Source organism: Nasonia vitripennis (genome assembly GCF_009193385.2).
Source record: "Nasonia vitripennis strain AsymCx chromosome 3 unlocalized genomic scaffold, Nvit_psr_1.1 chr3_random0004, whole genome shotgun sequence".
NCBI lineage: Eukaryota > Metazoa > Arthropoda > Insecta > Hymenoptera > Pteromalidae > Nasonia > Nasonia vitripennis.
Window position 1 is genome coordinate 2,288,768 of NW_022279623.1, and position 22,763 is coordinate 2,311,530.

General features: G+C 35.2%; 3 protein-coding genes and 1 long non-coding RNA gene across 14 annotated transcripts; 2 read left to right on the plus strand and 2 right to left on the minus strand.

Annotated features, from left to right (window-relative positions):
* Positions 1-9: 9 nt before the first annotated feature.
* LOC100678428 (astacin-like) lies at positions 10-13,697 on the minus strand. Of its 2 annotated transcripts, none has more exons than XM_031925822.1 (4): positions 13,611-13,697; positions 1,256-1,429; positions 753-1,192; positions 10-635 (listed from the first exon to the last, which is right to left on the minus strand). In XM_031925822.1, exons 2-4 carry the CDS (start codon positions 1,350-1,352, stop codon positions 228-230), a joined length of 945 nt encoding a protein of 314 aa, XP_031781682.1. In that variant the 5' UTR covers positions 1,353-1,429; positions 13,611-13,697; the 3' UTR covers positions 10-227. The 2 variants fall into 2 exon arrangements, with proteins under 2 accessions (XP_031781682.1, XP_003427706.1); XM_003427658.2 differs by lacking the exon at positions 13,611-13,697 and adding an exon at positions 2,709-3,227.
* LOC103317117 (zinc metalloproteinase nas-13-like) lies at positions 3,239-7,042 on the minus strand. 5 transcript variants are annotated; one of them, XM_031925826.1, is made up of 9 exons: positions 6,923-7,042; positions 6,544-6,819; positions 6,211-6,381; positions 5,787-6,060; positions 5,626-5,670; positions 4,578-5,530; positions 4,261-4,434; positions 3,640-4,076; positions 3,239-3,543 (listed from the first exon to the last, which is right to left on the minus strand). In XM_031925826.1, the coding sequence occupies exons 6-9, from the start codon at positions 4,735-4,737 to the stop codon at positions 3,349-3,351; spliced, it is 966 nt and encodes a 321-aa protein (XP_031781686.1). In that variant the 5' UTR covers positions 4,738-5,530; positions 5,626-5,670; positions 5,787-6,060; positions 6,211-6,381; positions 6,544-6,819; positions 6,923-7,042; the 3' UTR covers positions 3,239-3,348. The 5 variants fall into 5 exon arrangements, with proteins under 5 accessions (XP_031781686.1, XP_031781685.1, XP_031781687.1 ...); XM_031925825.1 differs by having other exon boundaries at positions 5,626-6,060; positions 6,544-6,778; XM_031925827.1 differs by having other exon boundaries at positions 5,626-6,060; positions 6,211-6,367; positions 6,694-6,819.
* On the plus strand, positions 9,420-13,223 carry LOC100116187 (zinc metalloproteinase nas-13-like). 5 transcript variants are annotated; one of them, XM_031925830.1, is made up of 9 exons: positions 9,420-9,538; positions 9,642-9,917; positions 10,081-10,251; positions 10,402-10,675; positions 10,792-10,836; positions 10,932-11,884; positions 12,028-12,201; positions 12,386-12,822; positions 12,919-13,223. In XM_031925830.1, exons 6-9 carry the CDS (start codon positions 11,725-11,727, stop codon positions 13,111-13,113), a joined length of 966 nt encoding a protein of 321 aa, XP_031781690.1. In that variant the 5' UTR covers positions 9,420-9,538; positions 9,642-9,917; positions 10,081-10,251; positions 10,402-10,675; positions 10,792-10,836; positions 10,932-11,724; the 3' UTR covers positions 13,114-13,223. The 5 variants fall into 5 exon arrangements, with proteins under 5 accessions (XP_031781690.1, XP_008214355.2, XP_031781691.1 ...); XM_008216133.3 differs by having other exon boundaries at positions 10,352-10,836; XM_031925831.1 differs by having other exon boundaries at positions 9,642-9,767; positions 10,095-10,251; positions 10,402-10,836.
* A 166-nt stretch (positions 13,698-13,863) lies between the features above and the next one.
* Positions 13,864-15,094, plus strand: LOC116416672. Of its 2 annotated transcripts, none has more exons than XR_004227004.1 (2): positions 13,864-14,117; positions 15,001-15,094. It is a non-coding gene; the product is annotated as an uncharacterized LOC116416672 (long non-coding RNA). The 2 variants fall into 2 exon arrangements; XR_004227005.1 differs by having other exon boundaries at positions 13,864-14,111.
* The last annotated feature ends 7,669 nt before the right edge of the window (positions 15,095-22,763 follow it).

Consider the following 22,763-nt stretch of genomic DNA (forward strand, 5'->3'; position numbering starts at 1 on the left):
AATCAACGATTTTTTTTTTGTATTAAATTCTGTTTGCTGCATTATTTACTACATTGATTGTAAGGTCTTACTTTGAGTCATAGATAGAACTAATAGAGTTATTGTTTAAGTTTTTTTCGATGATGGCAATTACAAAATTTATTAAATAATTTATATTTACATAATTATACGGATATTTTCAATTTTTTGGACAAATACCTGGCGTAATTATTGGGAAGAAAATGGTACTACGTCAGGCAAGTTTCATTTATAGTATATGGCCAAATCAAGCAAAACACATTAAGTATTCTCTTATCAGCAGCAGTAGTAGTAGATCGCATCACTGTTTCATGTTCCGTTTCATCGGTCGTTAGTTTCTCTTCGTCTCTTTCTGTTTTATCCATATCTGTCGTTTCTTTTCTTTTATCGTCACTGGTAGGTTCTTCTGTATCATTCATTTTAGCCGTAATTCCGGATGCGGTAGTACTTGCAATATCATCAGTAGAAATAAACCCTGTAGTTTTTCTAGTATGATTAATTTTTGGTAATTTATCAAGCGACTTCCAATTTTTAACTTCATCTTCATAGACTCGTCGAACTCTTTCCACGTCTCTCAAACTAAATGCTTCACGTTGGCCGATTTTCATATTTGGGATCTAAAAAATTACAATTGTGTGAACTTTGCTTGAAATAATATAAACAAGAAATTTTAGAAAATCTATTAAAGGGCTTATTGGAACTTTTATATTTCTATAATTATAAGCCTATTGTACCTGCGTTTCCATAGTTGGCTTATCATTAAATGAATGTAAGTAAGGTCCCCCATGCAAGATGCTATCGTAATCATACAAAACACCACTGTCTCTAGCTGTGATACTGTCGAGTGTTTTAAAATAATTTTTGTTTGTTGACAGAATATTTTCCCATTTCACCGATAGCCAATTATCGCGAACTGGTGAATTGTGTTCATGATAGAATCCAATAGCATGCAAAAGAACATGAATCACCGTGCCTCGATACAAACAATTTGGAATCTGTAAATTAATCACTTGTCCATAGTTTAGCATCCCTACGTACGACCAGCAGCCAGTATTTGCACTTTTAAATACAGCATAGTTACGATCCGTTTCGAAACAAAAACGGCGAAATTTAAACCCCGTATGATTAGTTATGATATCCATAGTGCTTATTATGTGAGCTATTTGTCGTTCCGCTGAAAGATCATTTTCATTTTAATAACTAGTAAACTAGTTATGAGTAATCTTAAATTACTTACTAAATTGTTCCATTGTGATATAGAACGGCATTTCACCTCTATGCCATAAATTGCTTTTAGGAATTGTGTCCAAGAGCAATTGTTCTTCAGTTAGCATAATATCTCCATCAAAAAGATTGGTGTATTCTTCTACATTATGCTTGTCACCCCGTCTCCAGTTGTTAATCCTACGGGCTAACCAATAATTAATAGTATATTACGATACAAGTGGCATAAATAGTCCATTACGGCACGGCGTGTATTAGCACCCGAGCGTAGCGAGGGAGCTAAACGCCGTGCCGTATCGGACTATTTATGGCACGAGTATCGTACACTATTTTATAGCACTGACTAGCATAAATCCGCTGTCACGCCTATCCGTGGCCTAAACAGTCGATTTTTGCACCGTGCAGTTAGCGATCAGCACGGTGCAATAATGGACTATTTATGTCACGGATAGGCGTGATATAGATGCGGATTTATGCCACCCAGTGCTATAAAACTTATTAATTCACAAGTATAATTATTATGTACCATTTATATTTACAGGAAAATAAAAGAACAAGTATAAACACGTGCATAAAAAAGGCCCATTTCCACGCACCTATCATGAATAATAAATTACTCTTTTCCACCCGCTGCAACAATTTCTAACACCAATGAGATTTTAGCACTTGCACCGATCATTTCGTGTACAAATAGCGCATAGAGTTGCATTCCTATTAAGTATTTGAATCCAAACTAATTAGATGTTTGCAACCATGGCAAGGACATATAGATATACCAAGATTGAAAATAATATGTGATTCAATCGAAATTAGTACTTTGAGATTGTTTCAAATGTATATTATAATATAAATAGTAAATATGCCATTCAACAATTATATAACAATCACGATTTATGTTGAAACATTAAAGTAATTTACTGAAATACAAATTGTTCTTGGAGTTCAATATACCAGCAGTAGTGTATTTTTCTTTGCGCCAACAGTTGCGAAGTTTGACACTAGATGTCGCTACCAGTCCGTTTTCGACTTCAAAGTTACCTACTAATAAATATAATCTGGTATAAGCGCTTTGTATGCACGAATAATGGCCTTTGTTAGTCAAATAAACTACAACATTCTGTAAAACAATATTTGAGAAGTGAAAGCCTTTAAAAACCTATCAATAATTTACAAAACCTTACAAGCTCTGATTTTATCATTAATTCATATCTTCCGGAATATTAAGATTATTTTTCACAAGTGACCCGAACGAATTAGTGTAGAACGCTCGTGTTTTTTGCACTTACATTATCAGTAAATCTTACTTATTCGAAGTCTAAAAAAAATTAACATTAAAATTAACTACCTTTATGGTACTTGATATTTTTTACCAATTTCCCACTTCAACCCCGTGCGATAATTAAAGCATCACAATAATACATTAAAAATCTCATTAAAAAATTGTAGAAATCACAATATATAGTTACCAACTAAATCAGCATTGTAATTTTGAGGATATACACCAGTATTCTTTGGCAATGGTAAGTAAGGATTAGAATAGCAATCATGTTTTCCGTTTACGAAGTTACTTTTACAAACAATTAGGAAGAAAATCTTCAAAATACCAAGATTAGCCATATTTCATGAAATGAATTAACTTTTGTTGCACGACATCGATCGATAGTACATTTTTTCATAATCATTGATGTTTTAAGTATTATAAATTGACTGAAACATTTAGTGAAATTTCTTTCCCGCGTGCACTTACGATTTACCAAAGGTACTACTGAAACCGATAGGCTTGATAAAGAATGCAAGTTCCCATTAATTTTCCTCTGCATTGACATATTGATACTTGGAATTCGATAAGCATTGAGTGATATGTTCTCATAGACTTTTTCATGAGTTCTTTGGATACAAAATCGTCGTAACATATTGTTTAAATGCATTTTTAAAATAGGAAACTTTAGGAATGAAAAAATTAAATAAATCTGTGGAAGAAATTTCAAAAACAACATTCTTGATATAACCATTTACTTATTTAATACATATATCACATAAGCTATATAGAGTAAACAGAAAAGATACAAATTAACTTTGATGACCTTATAAATATAGTATTCAATCTTAGCCTTTCAGTACCCATGAAAATGCACGAAATGGCCATAAAGATGAAATTATATCTACAGCGCCGCTACTTTCCGTAGAGCCTTCCTTTTCTTTTTTATCACGAGTTTCACAATGAGACTTATACATAATGTTTATTTTTTCAATATCCTTTTCGCTAAAGCCATCTCGTTGTCCAAGAGTTACATTTTCTTTCTGCAAAAAATACAAATTTTTTAAGAATAAGCCACATAAAATAGAACAACCCATTATAATTCGTTTGATAATTGTTGTGAGGTCAATAAATCTTACTTTAGCAATGATAGTTTTTTGTCCATTTTTCGAAAATGCCTTTGCGCTGTAATGCATAACACTGCTATAATCGTAACTCACTCCATAATCAGTTACGGTTTTATTGTCGTACTTATCAAAATTGTGCTCTCTACCCGGCATAATGTTATCCCAGACAATAGTCACCCACTCGTCGCGATCGGCCGCACTTTGTTGATGATAAAAGCCAAGCGCGTGCATGAACTCATGAACAATTGTACCATGCCGTAGACAACCAGGATTTTGGAAATTCACTACTTGACCTTCACTGTATTTACCAACGTAAGACCAACATCCAGTATTATCGCCTTTCACGGTTATGAAATTCTTATCACCTTTCTTGTAGGGTCGGAAACGAATACAAGTTTTTTCATGATAGACCTTCAGGGCGTCCTTGATTTGTTCGATATCTTCTTCAGCTAAAAATTAAAATACAATTAGGATGATATTTTTTTTTATTATATGGAGCCTAACAATCTGTTTGATGAATTGTAGTAATACATTGATCAGTAAATTGTGAGAAATTCTTTCATTTTCTTTAACCTAAAAACTTTTATTTTCCACCTTCGTTAAAATGTTCGACTTATCAAAAAACATACGTACTAAAATCCTCTTGATCAATATTGTATGGAATGACAGCATCTGGCCACCTTGCTGTTTCATCCAACAGACCATTCTTTCCTAATTTATCAAAACCCATCATATCTCCTTGGTAGAGACCACTTAATTCCCAAATATTATTGTCATCTTCTGGTTTCCATTTCTTTAATTGTTCAGCTGCAATTGATGATTTTAAACATTTCAATTAAATTATTATTTCAACAGTTTAGCTTGCATAATGAATAAACATGAAAATTAAAATATTGACAATACATCAAGCTACATACTTTTGTTTTCAATATATTTTTCATTAAACTTACATATTTCTTCACGATTTTGTTTTCCATCAAAAATACCCGCATGCTTTGGCGTAGGAGGTAAATCTTCAGCTTCCCTTTTCTGCATTTTCTGAGCTGGTTGTGCATGAACTATCAGCAGTATACAACAAGAAAGCACAATAATTGTTCGAAAGTATAACATGTTTACTTGAGGCAGGCAAAGAATGCGACAACAAACGTTTTGAATCGGAAGACACCTCAGTTTGTATAGTCGCAGAATCGTATATAGGTCAGTGGTTTTGTTTTCTGATCACATATTCTTTAAAAGTACATCACGTAGTATGATATGTAAAGTAGTAATTTATCTGCATAGTAATCTTCTAACATTGATAGTACAATAAGTTACGATTTTGAGTACTTGTAACAAGAAAATTTTGTAACGTTTAAAAAAATAAATAAATACATACAATGTTCGAATATAATTTCAAATGTGGGAAAGTAATGGTATTTATTATTAATTCTTATATTATATAATTGCAACTATTTATAATACCCATCAAATGTAACTGATATTTTATTTATAATAATAAACTTGACAATATTTACAATATTATTGTAATCTCTTCACGCTATAACTAAAACACATAACAATATTAACTATAACACTGCTGAGATGCAATAAGTTTCGTACCTTATAGGTAGAATAATCAGACTTATTTAAAAACGTATAAAATGAAAAATATTATGCTATAATAAATATTTGAGAATTGAAAATACAAAAGTGCGTATTTTTCGAACTTTGATAGCACTACAAATTAATGTAGCCAACTGATCTTCAGAGACAATCAATCAAAATCATGAGTTTCGGAATCTAAACCATACATTACTATTACTTCTTTTTTCTATTCTTTTGTAGTACAATTGTACATTATATTAATTTTTTTAATATCTTTGACACTCATTCCATATCTTTGACCAACAGTTACATGTTCATTCTATAAAAAAAATTGAATAAATTGAGTATACCACATCTTTAAATGATAGATTTTTATTTAAATTGATTCGTAAAAGCTACTTTTTTCTATCTTACCTTTGGAATTATAGTTTTTTGGTATTTTTTGAAAAAGCTTTCCAACTGTAATGCATTATACTTTTATAATCATAAGAAACCCCGAAATCTGTGTGATCGTCTTCATGTATTACAAAATTGTGCGTTTTATTGGGTTTTATATTTGCCCACGCAATTTTTACCTAGTTGTTCCGATCACGAGCTGCATGTTGGTGGTGAAAACCAAGTGCATGCATAAATTCGTGAATTATAGTACCATGTCGTAAACATTTAGAATCGTGAAAATTGATAACTTGTCCATTAGCATGATTACCAACGTAAGACCAATATCCAGGTTTATCACCTTTTACATACACAAAGTTTGTATCTTTTTTTTTTGATAAGGGCGAAATCTTACACAAGTATGTTTGTGAAAAACGCGCAAGGAGTTTTCGATTGTTTTCCGCTTCTCCTTATCTATAGTACATAAAATATTAATGCAAACTTTATATGTAAGATTACCATACCTACATTAGCGAAAAAAAAATAAAAAGAAGTTTAATAAAAAAGAAAAAATTTTCTACTTATTACACATGTTTCATAAATTGAGCTATAATGTGATCTTACCAAAAAACGTTCTATCAATGAAATATGGTACAACAGCTCCAGGCCAACGTTTAGTATTATTTGTATTTGTAGCTAACGTGTCGTCTGCAACCATTACATCTCCTTCATTAAGGCCGCTTCGCTCCCAAATATTGTCTCCATCTTCAGGCTTCCATTTCTTGATATTAATTACTGTTGAGAAAGATTTGTAATAGTGTAAATTGAAGTTTCGATTAAAACAACACGTAACCTGTTTCGGATTTATTTGTAAATATCTAAATTTGTTGTGATATTATTTTTATTATTCTTCTTTTTTAAACAATATTATTGGTAGTAAAGAAGAAAATAACTTACATGATGCCACGTGTTCCAATGGTCGTCGATCAGGGATATTATTAATTTTTTCAGAATCACCCGATGCATTTTCAAAATATGAGAATAACTTATTTATTTCAATCATCCATCTTATTGACGGTATCTAAATTGTTTTCGTTATGTACATACTTATTATTTTACGATTCCTTTTTCCAAAAAAAGAGCCATCATATTTAGGTTCTGGAGGCACAACTTCCACTACATTTGCTTCCCCCTCCAATGGTAATGCAGAAACAATTGTAGAAACAAATGTCACTATTAAATAAATTATAAAAATCAACTTATCCATAGCAGACATTTTAGTAGACTAGAACTTTTGCTATGAATTGCTATATTTTATAATATATGTTTATCAAACTTGAAATTTATGTTGACATCGTGAGTATTTTAATGTTTCCACTGCATGCTGAATTTTTCGAATTTTAAAAACGACAATCATTTCTTATATTATTATTCCAGAAAATTCAGTTTTGAAAAATTTCAAAACTTAAAATTTATTTCGTTCACTTTTTTGAAGCTTCATAATGATCAAGTTATATTACTTATAATTTTGTATAAACTTTTATTTTTCTCAAGATTACATTTCTGTGTATTGAAATAAAATTATTTTTAATCATCATACAGAGTTCGAAAGAATAACAATAAACAGTTTATTCAGCAATAATTTCAAAAGAAAAGTACGCAGAAAAGGTGTTGGGGAATAGCATGAAAACAAACGGCAGATGTAGCGCTAATTTAAGTTGATCATCGACAAGTACCACGAGTAGCAACAGCGGCAGTAACCCGGCAGCTCTTCCTTGGAATCTGTTGTGCTTGAGGCGACGATTGCTATCACAGATGTGGGTCAGAATGAATCGGTAGTCAACAGTCACATAATGTGGTTCATGCGCACGCTCTCGACTTATCTCGATTTAAATCATAAAAAAGTAGCTGCTACCTTTTGCCCGATGCTACAGCTGCTGACATTTAATGCCTCCCTTTCGTTACGTTTCACGCCTCTACTCCACATGTGGTAGCTCTTTGAGCTGACACTTCATGGCAGGTATTCTACAAATCCTTTTTTGTTGTTGACATTCTTATTTAATCTTGCCAGATATCTCGATCGTTTGATTAAAACAGTTATTATTTTCTTCATTTTTCTGATTCTTAATTGAATAATCTTTGTGTACTACCGTAATTATCTGACGATGAATTTAATGTGCATTCTAGATTCTTTAATTTTTTTCTCAATTTGCGCGTTTCACTTATTAGCGTCTTTTATATTATGTATCATCATCCTTATTATTACATATAAAAAAGACCGCTGCCAATTCTTTGGCACGTAGCTTCCTCTAACAAAATTTATAGTTCCAATAGATACAATATTGTTCAAATATACAGTATAATAATAATTTTTAATTTACTTTCAATCTTAATTATTTTACTGGGCGAGCATCAGCCGTCACATTATCAAATCATATATTTTTCATGAAAACATTTAAACCTTATTATTTTAAATACTATAGGGTCCTCATGACACCGTACAAACTCTACACAAAAATAACCCTACACCCTTCGCAAAATAACTCTACACAGATATTTACTACACAGAAAATTCTACACGCATTTTTGATTATTTGACTACACCGTAAAATTCTACACAATCGTATAACCTATTGTTGTAACAATGGATAACAACAGCTTATACGATTGTGTAGAGTTTTACGGTGTAGTCAAATAATCAAAAATGCGTGTAGAATTTTCTGTGTAGTAAATATCTGTGTAGAGTTATTTTGCGAAGGGTGTAGGGTTATTTTTGTGTAGAGTTTGTACGGTGTCATGAGGACCCTATAGTATTTAAAATAATAAGGTTTAAATGTTTTCATGAAAAATATATGATTTGATAATGTGACGGCTGATGCTCGCCCAGTAAAATAATTAAGATTGAAAGTAAATTAAAAATTATTATTATACTGTATATTTGAACAATATTGTATCTATTGGAACTATAAATTTTGTTAGAGGAAGCTACGTGCCAAAGAATTGGCAGCGGTCTTTTTTATATGTAATAATAAGGATGATGATACATAATATAAAAGACGCTAATAAGTGAAACGCGCAAATTGAGAAAAAAATTAAAGAATCTAGAATGCACATTAAATTCATCGTCAGATAATTACGGTAGTACACAAAGATTATTCAATTAAGAATCAGAAAAATGAAGAAAATAATAACTGTTTTAATCAAACGATCGAGATATCTGGCAAGATTAAATAAGAATGTCAACAACAAAAAAGGATTTGTAGAATACCTGCCATGAAGTGTCAGCTCAAAGAGCTACCACATGTGGAGTAGAGGCGTGAAACGTAACGAAAGGGAGGCATTAAATGTCAGCAGCTGTAGCATCGGGCAAAAGGTAGCAGCTACTTTTTTATGATTTAAATCGAGATAAGTCGAGAGCGTGCGCATGAACCACATTATGTGACTGTTGACTACCGATTCATTCTGACCCACATCTGTGATAGCAATCGTCGCCTCAAGCACAACAGATTCCAAGGAAGAGCTGCCGGGTTACTGCCGCTGTTGCTACTCGTGGTACTTGTCGATGATCAACTTAAATTAGCGCTACATCTGCCGTTTGTTTTCATGCTATTCCCCAACACCTTTTCTGCGTACTTTTCTTTTGAAATTATTGCTGAATAAACTGTTTATTGTTATTCTTTCGAACTCTGTATGATGATTAAAAATAATTTTATTTCAATACACAGAAATGTAATCTTGAGAAAAATAAAAGTTTATACAAAATTATAAGTAATATAACTTGATCATTATGAAGCTTCAAAAAAGTGAACGAAATAAATTTTAAGTTTTGAAATTTTTCAAAACTGAATTTTCTGGAATAATAATATAAGAAATGATTGTCGTTTTTAAAATTCGAAAAATTCAGCATGCAGTGGAAACATTAAAATACTCACGATGTCAACATAAATTTCAAGTTTGATAAACATATATTATAAAATATAGCAATTCATAGCAAAAGTTCTAGTCTACTAAAATGTCTGCTATGGATAAGTTGATTTTTATAATTTATTTAATAGTGACATTTGTTTCTACAATTGTTTCTGCATTACCATTGGAGGGGGAAGCAAATGTAGTGGAAGTTGTGCCTCCAGAACCTAAATATGATGGCTCTTTTTTTGGAAAAAGGAATCGTAAAATAATAAGTATGTACATAACGAAAACAATTTAGATACCGTCAATAAGATGGATGATTGAAATAAATAAGTTATTCTCATATTTTGAAAATGCATCGGGTGATTCTGAAAAAATTAATAATATCCCTGATCGACGACCATTGGAACACGTGGCATCATGTAAGTTATTTTCTTCTTTACTACCAATAATATTGTTTAAAAAAAGAAGAATAATAAAAATAATATCACAACAAATTTAGATATTTACAAATAAATCCGAAACAGGTTACGTGTTGTTTTAATCGAAACTTCAATTTACACTATTACAAATCTTTCTCAACAGTAATTAATATCAAGAAATGGAAGCCTGAAGATGGAGACAATATTTGGGAGCGAAGCGGCCTTAATGAAGGAGATGTAATGGTTGCAGACGACACGTTAGCTACAAATACAAATAATACTAAACGTTGGCCTGGAGCTGTTGTACCATATTTCATTGATAGAACGTTTTTTGGTAAGATCACATTATAGCTCAATTTATGAAACATGTGTAATAAGTAGAAAATTTTTTCTTTTTTATTAAACTTCTTTTTATTTTTTTTTCGCTAATGTAGGTATGGTAATCTTACATATAAAGTTTGCATTAATATTTTATGTACTATAGATAAGGAGAAGCGGAAAACAATCGAAAACTCCTTGCGCGTTTTTCACAAACATACTTGTGTAAGATTTCGCCCTTATCAAAAAAAAAAGATACAAACTTTGTGTATGTAAAAGGTGATAAACCTGGATATTGGTCTTACGTTGGTAATCATGCTAATGGACAAGTTATCAATTTTCACGATTCTAAATGTTTACGACATGGTACTATAATTCACGAATTTATGCATGCACTTGGTTTTCACCACCAACATGCAGCTCGTGATCGGAACAACTAGGTAAAAATTGCGTGGGCAAATATAAAACCCAATAAAACGCACAATTTTGTAATACATGAAGACGATCACACAGATTTCGGGGTTTCTTATGATTATAAAAGTATAATGCATTACAGTTGGAAAGCTTTTTCAAAAAATACCAAAAAACTATAATTCCAAAGGTAAGATAGAAAAAAGTAGCTTTTACGAATCAATTTAAATAAAAATCTATCATTTAAAGATGTGGTATACTCAATTTATTCAATTTTTTTTATAGAATGAACATGTAACTGTTGGTCAAAGATATGGAATGAGTGTCAAAGATATTAAAAAAATTAATATAATGTACAATTGTACTACAAAAGAATAGAAAAAAGAAGTAATAGTAATGTATGGTTTAGATTCCGAAACTCATGATTTTGATTGATTGTCTCTGAAGATCAGTTGGCTACATTAATTTGTAGTGCTATCAAAGTTCGAAAAATACGCACTTTTGTATTTTCAATTCTCAAATATTTATTATAGCATAATATTTTTCATTTTATACGTTTTTAAATAAGTCTGATTATTCTACCTATAAGGTACGAAACTTATTGCATCTCAGCAGTGTTATAGTTAATATTGTTATGTGTTTTAGTTATAGCGTGAAGAGATTACAATAATATTGTAAATATTGTCAAGTTTATTATTATAAATAAAATATCAGTTACATTTGATGGGTATTATAAATAGTTGCAATTATATAATATAAGAATTAATAATAAATACCATTACTTTCCCACATTTGAAATTATATTCGAACATTGTATGTATTTATTTATTTTTTTAAACGTTACAAAATTTTCTTGTTACAAGTACTCAAAATCGTAACTTATTGTACTATCAATGTTAGAAGATTACTATGCAGATAAATTACTACTTTACATATCATACTACGTGATGTACTTTTAAAGAATATGTGATCAGAAAACAAAACCACTGACCTATATACGATTCTGCGACTATACAAACTGAGGTGTCTTCCGATTCAAAACGTTTGTTGTCGCATTCTTTGCCTGCCTCAAGTAAACATGTTATACTTTCGAACAATTATTGTGCTTTCTTGTTGTATACTGCTGATAGTTCATGCACAACCAGCTCAGAAAATGCAGAAAAGGGAAGCTGAAGATTTACCTCCTACGCCAAAGCATGCGGGTATTTTTGATGGAAAACAAAATCGTGAAGAAATATGTAAGTTTAATGAAAAATATATTGAAAACAAAAGTATGTAGCTTGATGTATTGTCAATATTTTAATTTTCATGTTTATTCATTATGCAAGCTAAACTGTTGAAATAATAATTTAATTGAAATGTTTAAAATCATCAATTGCAGCTGAACAATTAAAGAAATGGAAACCAGAAGATGACAATAATATTTGGGAATTAAGTGGTCTCTACCAAGGAGATATGATGGGTTTTGATAAATTAGGAAAGAATGGTCTGTTGGATGAAACAGCAAGGTGGCCAGATGCTGTCATTCCATACAATATTGATCAAGAGGATTTTAGTACGTATGTTTTTTGATAAGTCGAACATTTTAACGAAGGTGGAAAATAAAAGTTTTTAGGTTAAAGAAAATGAAAGAATTTCTCACAATTTACTGATCAATGTATTACTACAATTCATCAAACAGATTGTTAGGCTCCATATAATAAAAAAAAATATCATCCTAATTGTATTTTAATTTTTAGCTGAAGAAGATATCGAACAAATCAAGGACGCCCTGAAGGTCTATCATGAAAAAACTTGTATTCGTTTCCGACCCTACAAGAAAGGTGATAAGAATTTCATAACCGTGAAAGGCGATAATACTGGATGTTGGTCTTACGTTGGTAAATACAGTGAAGGTCAAGTAGTGAATTTCCAAAATCCTGGTTGTCTACGGCATGGTACAATTGTTCATGAGTTCATGCACGCGCTTGGCTTTTATCATCAACAAAGTGCGGCCGATCGCGACGAGTGGGTGACTATTGTCTGGGATAACATTATGCCGGGTAGAGAGCACAATTTTGATAAGTACGACAATAAAACCGTAACTGATTATGGAGTGAGTTACGATTATAGCAGTGTTATGCATTACAGCGCAAAGGCATTTTCGAAAAATGGACAAAAAACTATCATTGCTAAAGTAAGATTTATTGACCTCACAACAATTATCAAACGAATTATAATGGGTTGTTCTATTTTATGTGGCTTATTCTTAAAAAATTTGTATTTTTTGCAGAAAGAAAATGTAACTCTTGGACAACGAGATGGCTTTAGCGAAAAGGATATTGAAAAAATAAACATTATGTATAAGTCTCATTGTGAAACTCGTGATAAAAAAGAAAAGGAAGGCTCTACGGAAAGTAGCGGCGCTGTAGATATAATTTCATCTTTATGGCCATTTCGTGCATTTTCATGGGTACTGAAAGGCTAAGATTGAATACTATATTTATAAGGTCATCAAAGTTAATTTGTATCTTTTCTGTTTACTCTATATAGCTTATGTGATATATGTATTAAATAAGTAAATGGTTATATCAAGAATGTTGTTTTTGAAATTTCTTCCACAGATTTATTTAATTTTTTCATTCCTAAAGTTTCCTATTTTAAAAATGCATTTAAACAATATGTTACGACGATTTTGTATCCAAAGAACTCATGAAAAAGTCTATGAGAACATATCACTCAATGCTTATCGAAGTGTAGAGTTTTTTCGTGTAGCAAATATGTGTGTAGTTATTTTGCGAAGGGGGGGGTATTTTTGTGTAGAGTTTGTACAGTGTCGTCCTCATAACCTTATAAAATCATAAATTTTCTCAAAACATTTTGAACTAATTCTTTGATTAGCGAGTTAGAAGGTTTAACAAAAATAGTAATTTTCAGTTATACAGGGTATACAGGGTGAGAGACAAAGAATTTCAATCTTAATACCTTTGTAGTGTGCGCTTATATTAGTTGGCCCGATTGACCGTTAATCTTAGTGCCACGTCGCAAAGCTCGAGAGTTCGCGAGCACTGAGCACTGAGTTGTAGGTCGAGGTGGGGTTAACCAGGCAAGTTTAAGAGGCTCTGGTCAACACGCAGGACTTTAGAAGAGATCCGGCGCTCCAAGGGCCAGGTGCTCAGTCGCAACCCAATAGAGACACCACCCAGAGTCACCAAACCAGGACCGTCTTCTCACCCTATAATCTATAAAGTAGGAAAAAGCCATCAACAAGCCTCACCACGTCCACAAGAACGGGGAGGACTTCACCGAGCACTCAAGCCTCACCACGTCAACGAGAACGGGGAGGACTCCCAAATTTGTCCACCTCATCACATACATGAGAACGAGGAGGAAATAAACACACGAGCAGCGCTGCCACCAACAAAAAGCCACTACAGACGCATCAACCCGGGCAACGAGTCATCATCACGAAGGAAGAACGACGGTGTAAGTGTACGTATGTGTGTATCTGCGCGCGAGTTTAAAGTCTTAAGTTTTATTAGTTTAAAGAGAAACGCATTCATCACTAGGGAATCTTCGACCACAATAAATTTAATAAATCATCGAGTTTCATGCGTCATAAATTAAAGATAGGTTTCTATCTTTCTTAATTTCCCTCTTAAACCCAGAAGCACAAAAAAATCTCACACATAAAGCCTTTTAAACTAATCGATTTTATAAGTTGCAAAAAGAAATTAGCCGAGGCAAGCAAAAGATCTATCTTTTTTCAAAATTTTAACTTAATTAAAGTCTTTTTACTCCCATAATCGTATGACATCAAAAACCCATTTTTTTTTAGTTTTCGATTTTTAGCTCAAAAACTAGTCGTCAAAATGGTTTAAAATTTTTACAGTAAATAGATATTATCGTTTTTTATTGTCATATATTGTTTCAAAAAGTTGTACAATTTAGTTTTAGAGATATTAATTTTTTTTAAATCACCTTTTTTATCATATAAATTGAACGGAACAGTCAATCTGGAAAATCTTGCGGGAAAAAGTAGTCAATTTTATGCTCTTTTAGATGAACTATTGTTAAATATATTGTATGGATCATATCATCAAAAATAGCAAAAATATTTTTCAAAAATGGAAAAATGGCTATAATATGGCCATAGAATGGCCCGAATTCAGAATCAGAAAACATACATGCATGTGAAATTTTATTACGATCGGTCGCGTGGTTCCAGAATCATAACGGTATACGTACACACACACACACGTATCCGCACGGACATTTTCTAAAAACGCACGATTCGAACTCTAAACACCTCCAAATGCATTTCTACGAAGTTTTAGCGAAACTGAAAATTTTACTATCACAAAGCTTTTTCTAGGAGGAAGCAGAACTGAAAAAACAAAAGTTTATCAAAAGCAATGAAAATGCAGATATGTAAAGTCAGTAAAGAATTATATCATAAATTATAAAATTTTGTATTGTTAAATGTTAGTTTTTTTAAATTTAAGAAAACGGTAAGTTCAATTTGAAACCAAACATGTTTTAATTTTAACATATTTACGTAAAAAATGAATATTCATAATTTGAATATTATCTACAAAAATCCCTACATAAATAACAAATAAATAGTATTTTTGTAGATTTCATTTTATAATGACTATAGACGTTATTTAGCACTTTAAATTTTATAGTCTATAAAAAGTAAAGCAATAAATAGTTCATAAAATTCACTTTGTAAAATTAAAAAAAAATGGAATAACTTAATTTTAACGAAAAAGAATGTATTCGAATAAAATATTTGTTTACCTTTTGAAGAATATAATTTTTCAAACCATTATAAGTCCAAGCATCGAACCTTAAAGATTTAATTGGACTCAGTAAGTATGTATATTTGTTTAAACAATATATTTTTAGGTAAACATATAAACTGCAGTTCATTCATAAATGATAATGAATTTCCATTACAGGAAAGTTTTCAGGAAATCGCCAGACCCTGATAAAAAATGATGCGGATATTATGACGCAACACGCAATAATAATGATGATAAAACCCCTATATTATGTTTATAAAACTACAGTTCTGCATCACAGTTAAATATGTGTGAAACTGGAAAATTTTGTTTTCAGACGCACGCAGAAAATAGTTTTGAATGAAAGTATGATTTATCGTGCAAAGTTTATAAAATAACTATAATCACGTATTGCATGGAAAATTTTTAATCTTTATACTATTTTCTTAATATATAAAATAATTTGTGTATCATCTCTATGAAATACGCTTTATTATGAATAATTAGAAATTTGTATACCTATTAAATTTGTAAGAAATACGCTCTGCTTGACTAAGAAGCTATTTAAAAAGTATGCAGGTTTCAAGCAATGCATGAGCTATAAATTATTGTCAAGAAGTGTATACGACTTGTGAAGATTGCTAGATGATAATATTCACCAATAAGAGGTAAACATACGACAAAAAAGCACACTCTTAAACAAAAAACCAGGACATGAATAATAATCGTTCCAAATCGCTGAAATCGAGAGGCATTTAAAATGAATGCATGCCATTGCAGAAAAAGAGCAAACAAAAATAAAGAGAAAATCGATAATTAAGGAATTGAGATCAAAGAAATTGCCAAAGACGATCGAAAGCTGCGCAAGTGCTTGCTCCTGGCGCCGAACAAGAATATAGTGGGAGGAAGAAAACGTCAGCACTTTTTAGAGTGAAATATCTCTTCAAGTGCAACACTATTACATTGTATGAAATGATGAACAAAATGACATTTCTTGCGCTTGTTGAGCACTACGATGGTGTGCACGTAACGTCGCTGTTACGGTTGATCTTCTTCTTGAAGAGGAGGTGTCTGTCGTGATGTGAATCCGTCCGGCTATAACATTTAGGCTACGAGGAAGCCCCATACTCGAATCTGGAACGACGAGCAGAGACGGTCGTTGGCCTCGCGGCGCTTACTACCGCGGTGACGGATAACGATATTCCCCGCGAGAGACGCACGTCGTCGCGATCTCGCACTGATGATGATTTTTCAATCTTGGAACGAACTGAGTTTCAGATCTTGACAGATGGACCGTACATTGAAGAAGCTGATTTATAATTTTATATTTTATTCAATCTCTTAATTTTTTTATTTATAACGATTTCTCACTGTACATACCTATGTAGAATTAACCGCGTATAAAAGATAGAACGTTTAAGCTTGCGATTAGAATATTTACAAACTAAAAAATTCTACATTTCCTGTAGTTGGGAAAGTTTTCTATGCATATTGTTTAATTACTTTAAAACGCCGCCGTAATTGGCTGGCAAATGTGCGTTTATAAGTGTAAACAAAAGAAGAGTGCAAATGTTTGCTTGGGACTATGTAAGGAGCATACAGAGAAGCGTGTACTGTTTCCATCATCAGTACATTCGTAAAGAAGTGTTCGCAGAGCTATTATCAAAACAGGTTTGTCAAATTGTGCGAATATTTATCGGTTAGTTTATAAAGTATAGATCTAGCTCAATGTACTCAATTCTTTATTTATTTATATTTTTTTAAATTCTCTTTGAAACAAAATCATAACTTTCTCATTTTGTCATATCTACGCCAGTCCTGCTCGTATTTATACTTACAAACATTTTAAACCCTATGGTAATTTACAACATAAAATTATTCTTCATCCATTTTTTATTAATAAAGGAAAAACCATAAATACGATGAATGCAGCATATAATATATAACCAAAACTGCTTTGCGATAAAGTGGAACAGTTTTCAATAAGCATTTTTTTCTGTGCGCGCGATTCGCTTTATACACGGTCATCCTTGTTGCGGTGAAATTTCGCGCACAGCTGGACACACAGGTCGTGACTGGGCGAAATATTATCTTGCGAAAAGAATGCAGGAGAAACGGGAGCGGGCGAATATATACATCAGATATACGTAAGTGATACATCCTTATCGCGCGTCAGTCGAATGAAAGCCGGCCATTCACGATAGAGTCACATTGTAAAGGAAAGATTGATATTCGCATTTGCGTTTCCAGTTACCGCGGAAGTGTAAGTGGAATAACCCTCTCAAGGCCCTCTTTAGTTTGCATCTTCAGAAGAATGCTACCGTAAACATTCTATCTATAACGTAAACCTGATACAGGACTGCTATACATATATTCTACCTTTGAAAGCTAGGTAAGTTTAAAAATTTTAAAGTTTTACATTAAATTGGAATTCATCTCACGACTTCTATTTTGGCCTCTATTAAAATGCCGCTTTTATGTGCAAGCATTAGATATTTATTATTAATATCTGATGATATTATTGTAATGCTTTCAAGTATCAATCCGTATACCTCAGCAATGAACGGACTTCCCAATTGATACTTTTATCAACATCATTGTAGATGATCTGTAAAATTCATTTGGCATTCTTACACAATGATTTGATATTGAATTTTTATCGTACAAGCACAGTAAGATCTTAAGTTACATTCAAAGAGATAGTCGCGTTAAGTTGATTAACATACATGCCAAAAAAAGAAGAAAAATTTACGAAAGAAATGAAAAAAAAAATATTCGCAAATTAAAATAAATTACAGGTCATGTATACAGCGAGCGGTAGAGATGCGATCGCGAGCGTGCAAATGAGTGCCGCGAGCGAACGAGCGCGCGCGCATCAGAAATGTATATGAAGAGGCGTAGAGCGCAGGAGAGCATTTTTTGCCGCGGCCCGAGACGCCTTGCCACTCGTGAACCACTGACCCACTGGAGGATCAGTCTGGATCAGGAGCAGGACCGCGCGTCGGGGGGACCAGCAGCAACAGCGAGAGACATCGCGCTCGTATATAGCTGCGCCTCTTACATTCGTATACACGTTTATTTCGGTAGCAAGTAAACTCGCGGCGAACGGTTGGGGAAGAGCGATCGGTTCGTTGACCCCTCTCTCTCTCTCTCTCTCTCTCTCTCTCTTTCCCTCTTTCTCCTGCGCTATCACTCGCTTCGCTCTCTGTCCTTTTTTTTTTCGCGGGTTCGTTTACTCCTTTCCTCTCGCTCGCAGCTCGTTCAACGTATCCATCATACACCTTTCTTTATCTGAAGCGCGTCCGTGTTTTATACCTTTCTTTCGAGAGCGTCAAAACGATCTTTCTCTAGAGCGACGACGCGCGACTGTGATCGCTCGCTGCATTGAATTATGTTTACAAGTCGAAAGTATCGAGCAGTAATGTTCAGCAGCTACTCAGTGGGCGATATTAAGGGCGCAAGTTAAAAATGCGCCTATCTCGGACACACGCAGCGCGCGAGCGGGAGAAAAATAAATTCATGACTTCACGAGTATCGTATTTAAAAGACTCTATCTCCGTTCACCGCTTCACATCGTGTATTTTGTCTGCAGGCGAGAGCCGAGTTCATTAACTCCTCTGCGCCTCATTTCGTTATGACGCTATCGGGCCGCCTCGAGCTAATTATCTCTACCTAGCGCAGCTTCTCCATCTCCATGCAGCGGTCGCAGCGGCAGCTCTCTTCCTCGGCTTTCATAACGACAATCCGTGCAGTGCAGTGTATATAACACTGGACGACCAGCGGCGCGTACGATTCTCGTCGCATTTCACACCCGCGAGCACGGCTTTGTAATGCGCGCGCGCGCTATCGTCGTTATCGCGCGAGAAAAGTTTCGCGTCAGCAGATGCCTGCGGCGCAGGCTTTCCCGTGCGGTGTGAATGACTCGCGGCGTTTAGCTCGGAGAGAGAGAGCCGCCGACCTCGAGAGCGTGTCTGCGGCGCACATTATGTTATGCATTGCATTACTTACAACCGCGTGAAAAGGGCCGACGGCGAGGACACTTCGTATTATCCGGCCATTGACACGACTCGCGCACGGAAAGCGAGACTAGATACGCGTGTAAGACATCGCGATGGATTCCAATTAATTATGCAGCTTCGCCTTGATCTCGAAAATTTTCTGGCTCTTTTCACAACTTCTCATTATACAGTATGGCTTTTCCTTTTGATGTTATACAAAATTACATTATGCATGCAAGCGCGGTGAAAAGCTGCTTAAGGTCGAGAAATCTTGTGTAGCACGTCGGCCGATCGAAATTTCAACGGTTCGCTTGTAATCAAGATAAATCTGTGCGCCCGGATGCAACTGGCTCGGAGAAAATTCGAACGCGCGCGCGCGCACATAATCAGGCCGTTATTTATGGCGGCCCGGCCCGCCTGGACATTATTGTTACCAGCTTATTTGAAACGTCACTACAGTGTGTTGTAATCGTCAGTACATCGTCATCCTATACATGCACCGTAAGCGTAAACAGTAATCGGCGCGCGCGGATCGCCGTTATTTATCCCTCGATAATCCAACCACGAATTTTTCGTACACACAATCGTTGGCTTAATCTCGATCGCGAAAAAAAAACATATCCGCGAGCGCAAGCAGCAATAGGCCGAGGAGGATGGAGCAAGGTACCGTACGAGTGAGCCAAAGTGTCGTGATGCTTGAGAGACACATGGCCGCGGCTGCTACTCTCTGTTCGCGCGCGCGCGCGCTCGGTCGGTCAAGCACCTGTGAGAGTGAAAGTGTCCTCAGCCCCACCACCGCGACCATCTTCCGTCGCTCTAAGACACTCGCACAGACATTAACCACCTTCTCCTTCTCTCCCGTCGTTCCCTCTCTTTTCTCGCGCCCTTAGCCGCCTGCTCTCTGTGTTATCCCCATTGATGCGCGATGTATATAGCGATTGTATCGCGCGTCGCTCTTGCAATTGACCCGCTATATGTATACATTACGAGAGAGTGCAGTGTGAATGACCAGGAGGTTTTCTTTCATCTGCGAGTCATGTGCACTCGGGTCTGTTGGACGATGATAATGGTGAGGATTACGTTGCCAGAGGCACGTACGTGTTTTGCAAGAGTGCACCAAGCGCAGCGTTTGACTCCGGAATGTTCAAGAGTTTGGTTCGTTGGCTGCAGTCGACTGAACTCTTTTATTGAGTCGAGTGATGGGAAGTCTTGCCGACCTTGTTATACTACTGATGCATTTATAGTAAACATCGTAATCAAAGCCACCTCAAAATATTTCAATACATTCTGTTCATACGGACTTAAATACAAGTGCTGATTTCTGAAAACACCAATAAAATGCCATGAGAGATAAAAAAGCCTCCTCCAAGCGACTTTAAAATCTCGACTGTATTGTTACGGACAGCGGGCTGGTTTATCGTCTTCACGGCCATTGTTTATCGACTCGCGTCGAATTGCCCCGTTCATCTCTTTCTCTTTCTCGCTCTCTCTTGCGCGGGCCAAAAATGACTGCGATACGTATACTCTCGAGAGCACTGCTTGTACACACTCACTAACGGCGTTCGATGTGGTATCCGCCTTGGTTATTTATGCCGTGACATAAATCCCGCTCTTCCTGGACGTATACACAGCCGCGCACGCGTGAACAAGAGCAAGCGAACAGACTTTGCTGCTGCTGCTCTTGCTACCGAACTCGCTGTTGCTCGCTTGATGTCGTGGCTGTATAACATAGCGACGGAGAAACTTTGCGGCGGATCATCTTCGCCCCGACGAAATTCACGCGATGTCTCGATTTCTAGATTCTCCGTATTTTTTCTTTTTTTTCGCAACCGTTTGAGATTTGGACTGTGAGAAAACATCGGCGAGATGCACATTTGACGTGGCGAAAAATAACAATAAAACCATAGTAGATGGCGAGAGAAGTAAGAATTTATCGAGTCGCGGTAAAACATAGCTATATTATAAATAATCGGTTACAAATATTACTGTCTCTATCATGAAAAGGTCACAACATGTAGCGCGTGTTCCAGTTCATTCTATCGCCACGGTATACGCGCACGAGTTTGATTGATCGGCAAAGTTGTACATTTCGTTACAAATGTTATGTTTGACGTTAATACGTGCGAGAGAACAGATTTGTTGAATAACGCGGTCGTTACGCAAATTCAATAAAGTTATTATCATCTACTACATACTATAATAACGTACAGAGACGCGTTGCTCGTGTTTCTGAAATAGAACTTTCAAATCGCCTTGCTTATAAGGCCACGGCCAGATTATTGCTAACAATTGATAACTCCGAGCTTGATAGACAATTCTAGAACACAAGAAATTTTCACTGCCAGTGTTAACTGTAGACGGCCGATATCTCCCGCGCTCACGCTTGTAACTTTTCCCCCGGCAATAAATCACTTTTAACACGAGGTTTCCAGCGATGCGCAAGTCTAATTGTCTTCTCACATCCTACAGAAATTTCGTCGTACGCCTGTCGCGTAAAAAGTGAGATAAAAACGGCAGTTTTAAGTATCGCACATTACAGCGCCATCCCCGATGCCAACAGGCGTAGACTGAGAACCCCGGCGATTTTGAGAGTCGACGAAAAAAAGGAGAGGTGCGATCGATCGAGACACAGCGTTTCGCATTATCATAAATTCGCATTAGAAATTTCGTTAATACCGAGACAATATTGCGAGGCTCGCATACCGATGAGCCCGGGAAAGCTTCGACTTTCGAGTACGTCGACCCGTTCGACGCGGACTCTCTTCCCTACCTTCGCTCCCTCGGCGGTAAATCCGTTTAAACGAGCGTCGGAAAGAGAGAGAGAGAGAGAGAGAGAGAGAGAGAGAGAGAGACGCGATGAAGCGCGGCACGTCCTTTCTACACAGCCGGAGAATTATAGACTCGACGGCGTGTAAGTTGTACCAATGGGTCCCATGCGATTTCGGACACTTTGCCGGCGGCCCGTCAACACAGTGCCGTCGCGTACAGGCCAACGCTTACTCAAGCGCTAGCTCGCGGAATATGCCACGGTACTTTCCACTGCTCTACGAACGTGATCGATTATGTCACGACATTGTGTGTGTCTTGAGAGATTCTTACTGCTCCCTGAGCTATCGCCCATCCGCTAGCCCTCTTTTCATATACCAGCGACTTTTGGCTTTTTGCCGCCTGGCCAAACCTGGCACTAACCTACTTAACGCGGGTATTATACGGTTTTAGGTTTTCGACCAGTCAAGTATCTTTTGTTACATTGTGGTAAGCTGCTCAAAGTCACTAAAAGCTGTCTTTCACTCAGTTTAAAAATTTTTATTTCGAACCGCTCTGGCTTGTACCAGTTCGGTGACGTTTCTTCG

Coding starts and splice junctions, on each gene's coding strand:
- LOC100678428 (XM_003427658.2), bottom strand. CDS start 2,859: ATGGCTAATCTTGGTATTTTGAAGATTTTCTTCCTAATTGTTTGTAAA. Junction 1,430..2,708: donor TTACAATGCTGATTTAGTTG/GTAACTATATAT, acceptor ATTATTGGTTAG/CCCGTAGGATTAACAACTGG. Junction 636..752: donor AGCCAACTATGGAAACGCAG/GTACAATAGGCT, acceptor GTAATTTTTTAG/ATCCCAAATATGAAAATCGG.
- LOC103317117 (XM_031925825.1), bottom strand. CDS start 4,737: ATGTTATACTTTCGAACAATTATTGTGCTTTCTTGTTGTATACTGCTG. Junction 4,435..4,577: donor ACAAAATCGTGAAGAAATAT/GTAAGTTTAATG, acceptor CATCAATTGCAG/CTGAACAATTAAAGAAATGG. Junction 3,544..3,639: donor AAAAAACTATCATTGCTAAA/GTAAGATTTATT, acceptor TATTTTTTGCAG/AAAGAAAATGTAACTCTTGG.
- LOC100116187 (XM_008216133.3), top strand. CDS start 11,725: ATGTTATACTTTCGAACAATTATTGTGCTTTCTTGTTGTATACTGCTG. Junction 11,885..12,027: donor ACAAAATCGTGAAGAAATAT/GTAAGTTTAATG, acceptor CATCAATTGCAG/CTGAACAATTAAAGAAATGG. Junction 12,823..12,918: donor AAAAAACTATCATTGCTAAA/GTAAGATTTATT, acceptor TATTTTTTGCAG/AAAGAAAATGTAACTCTTGG.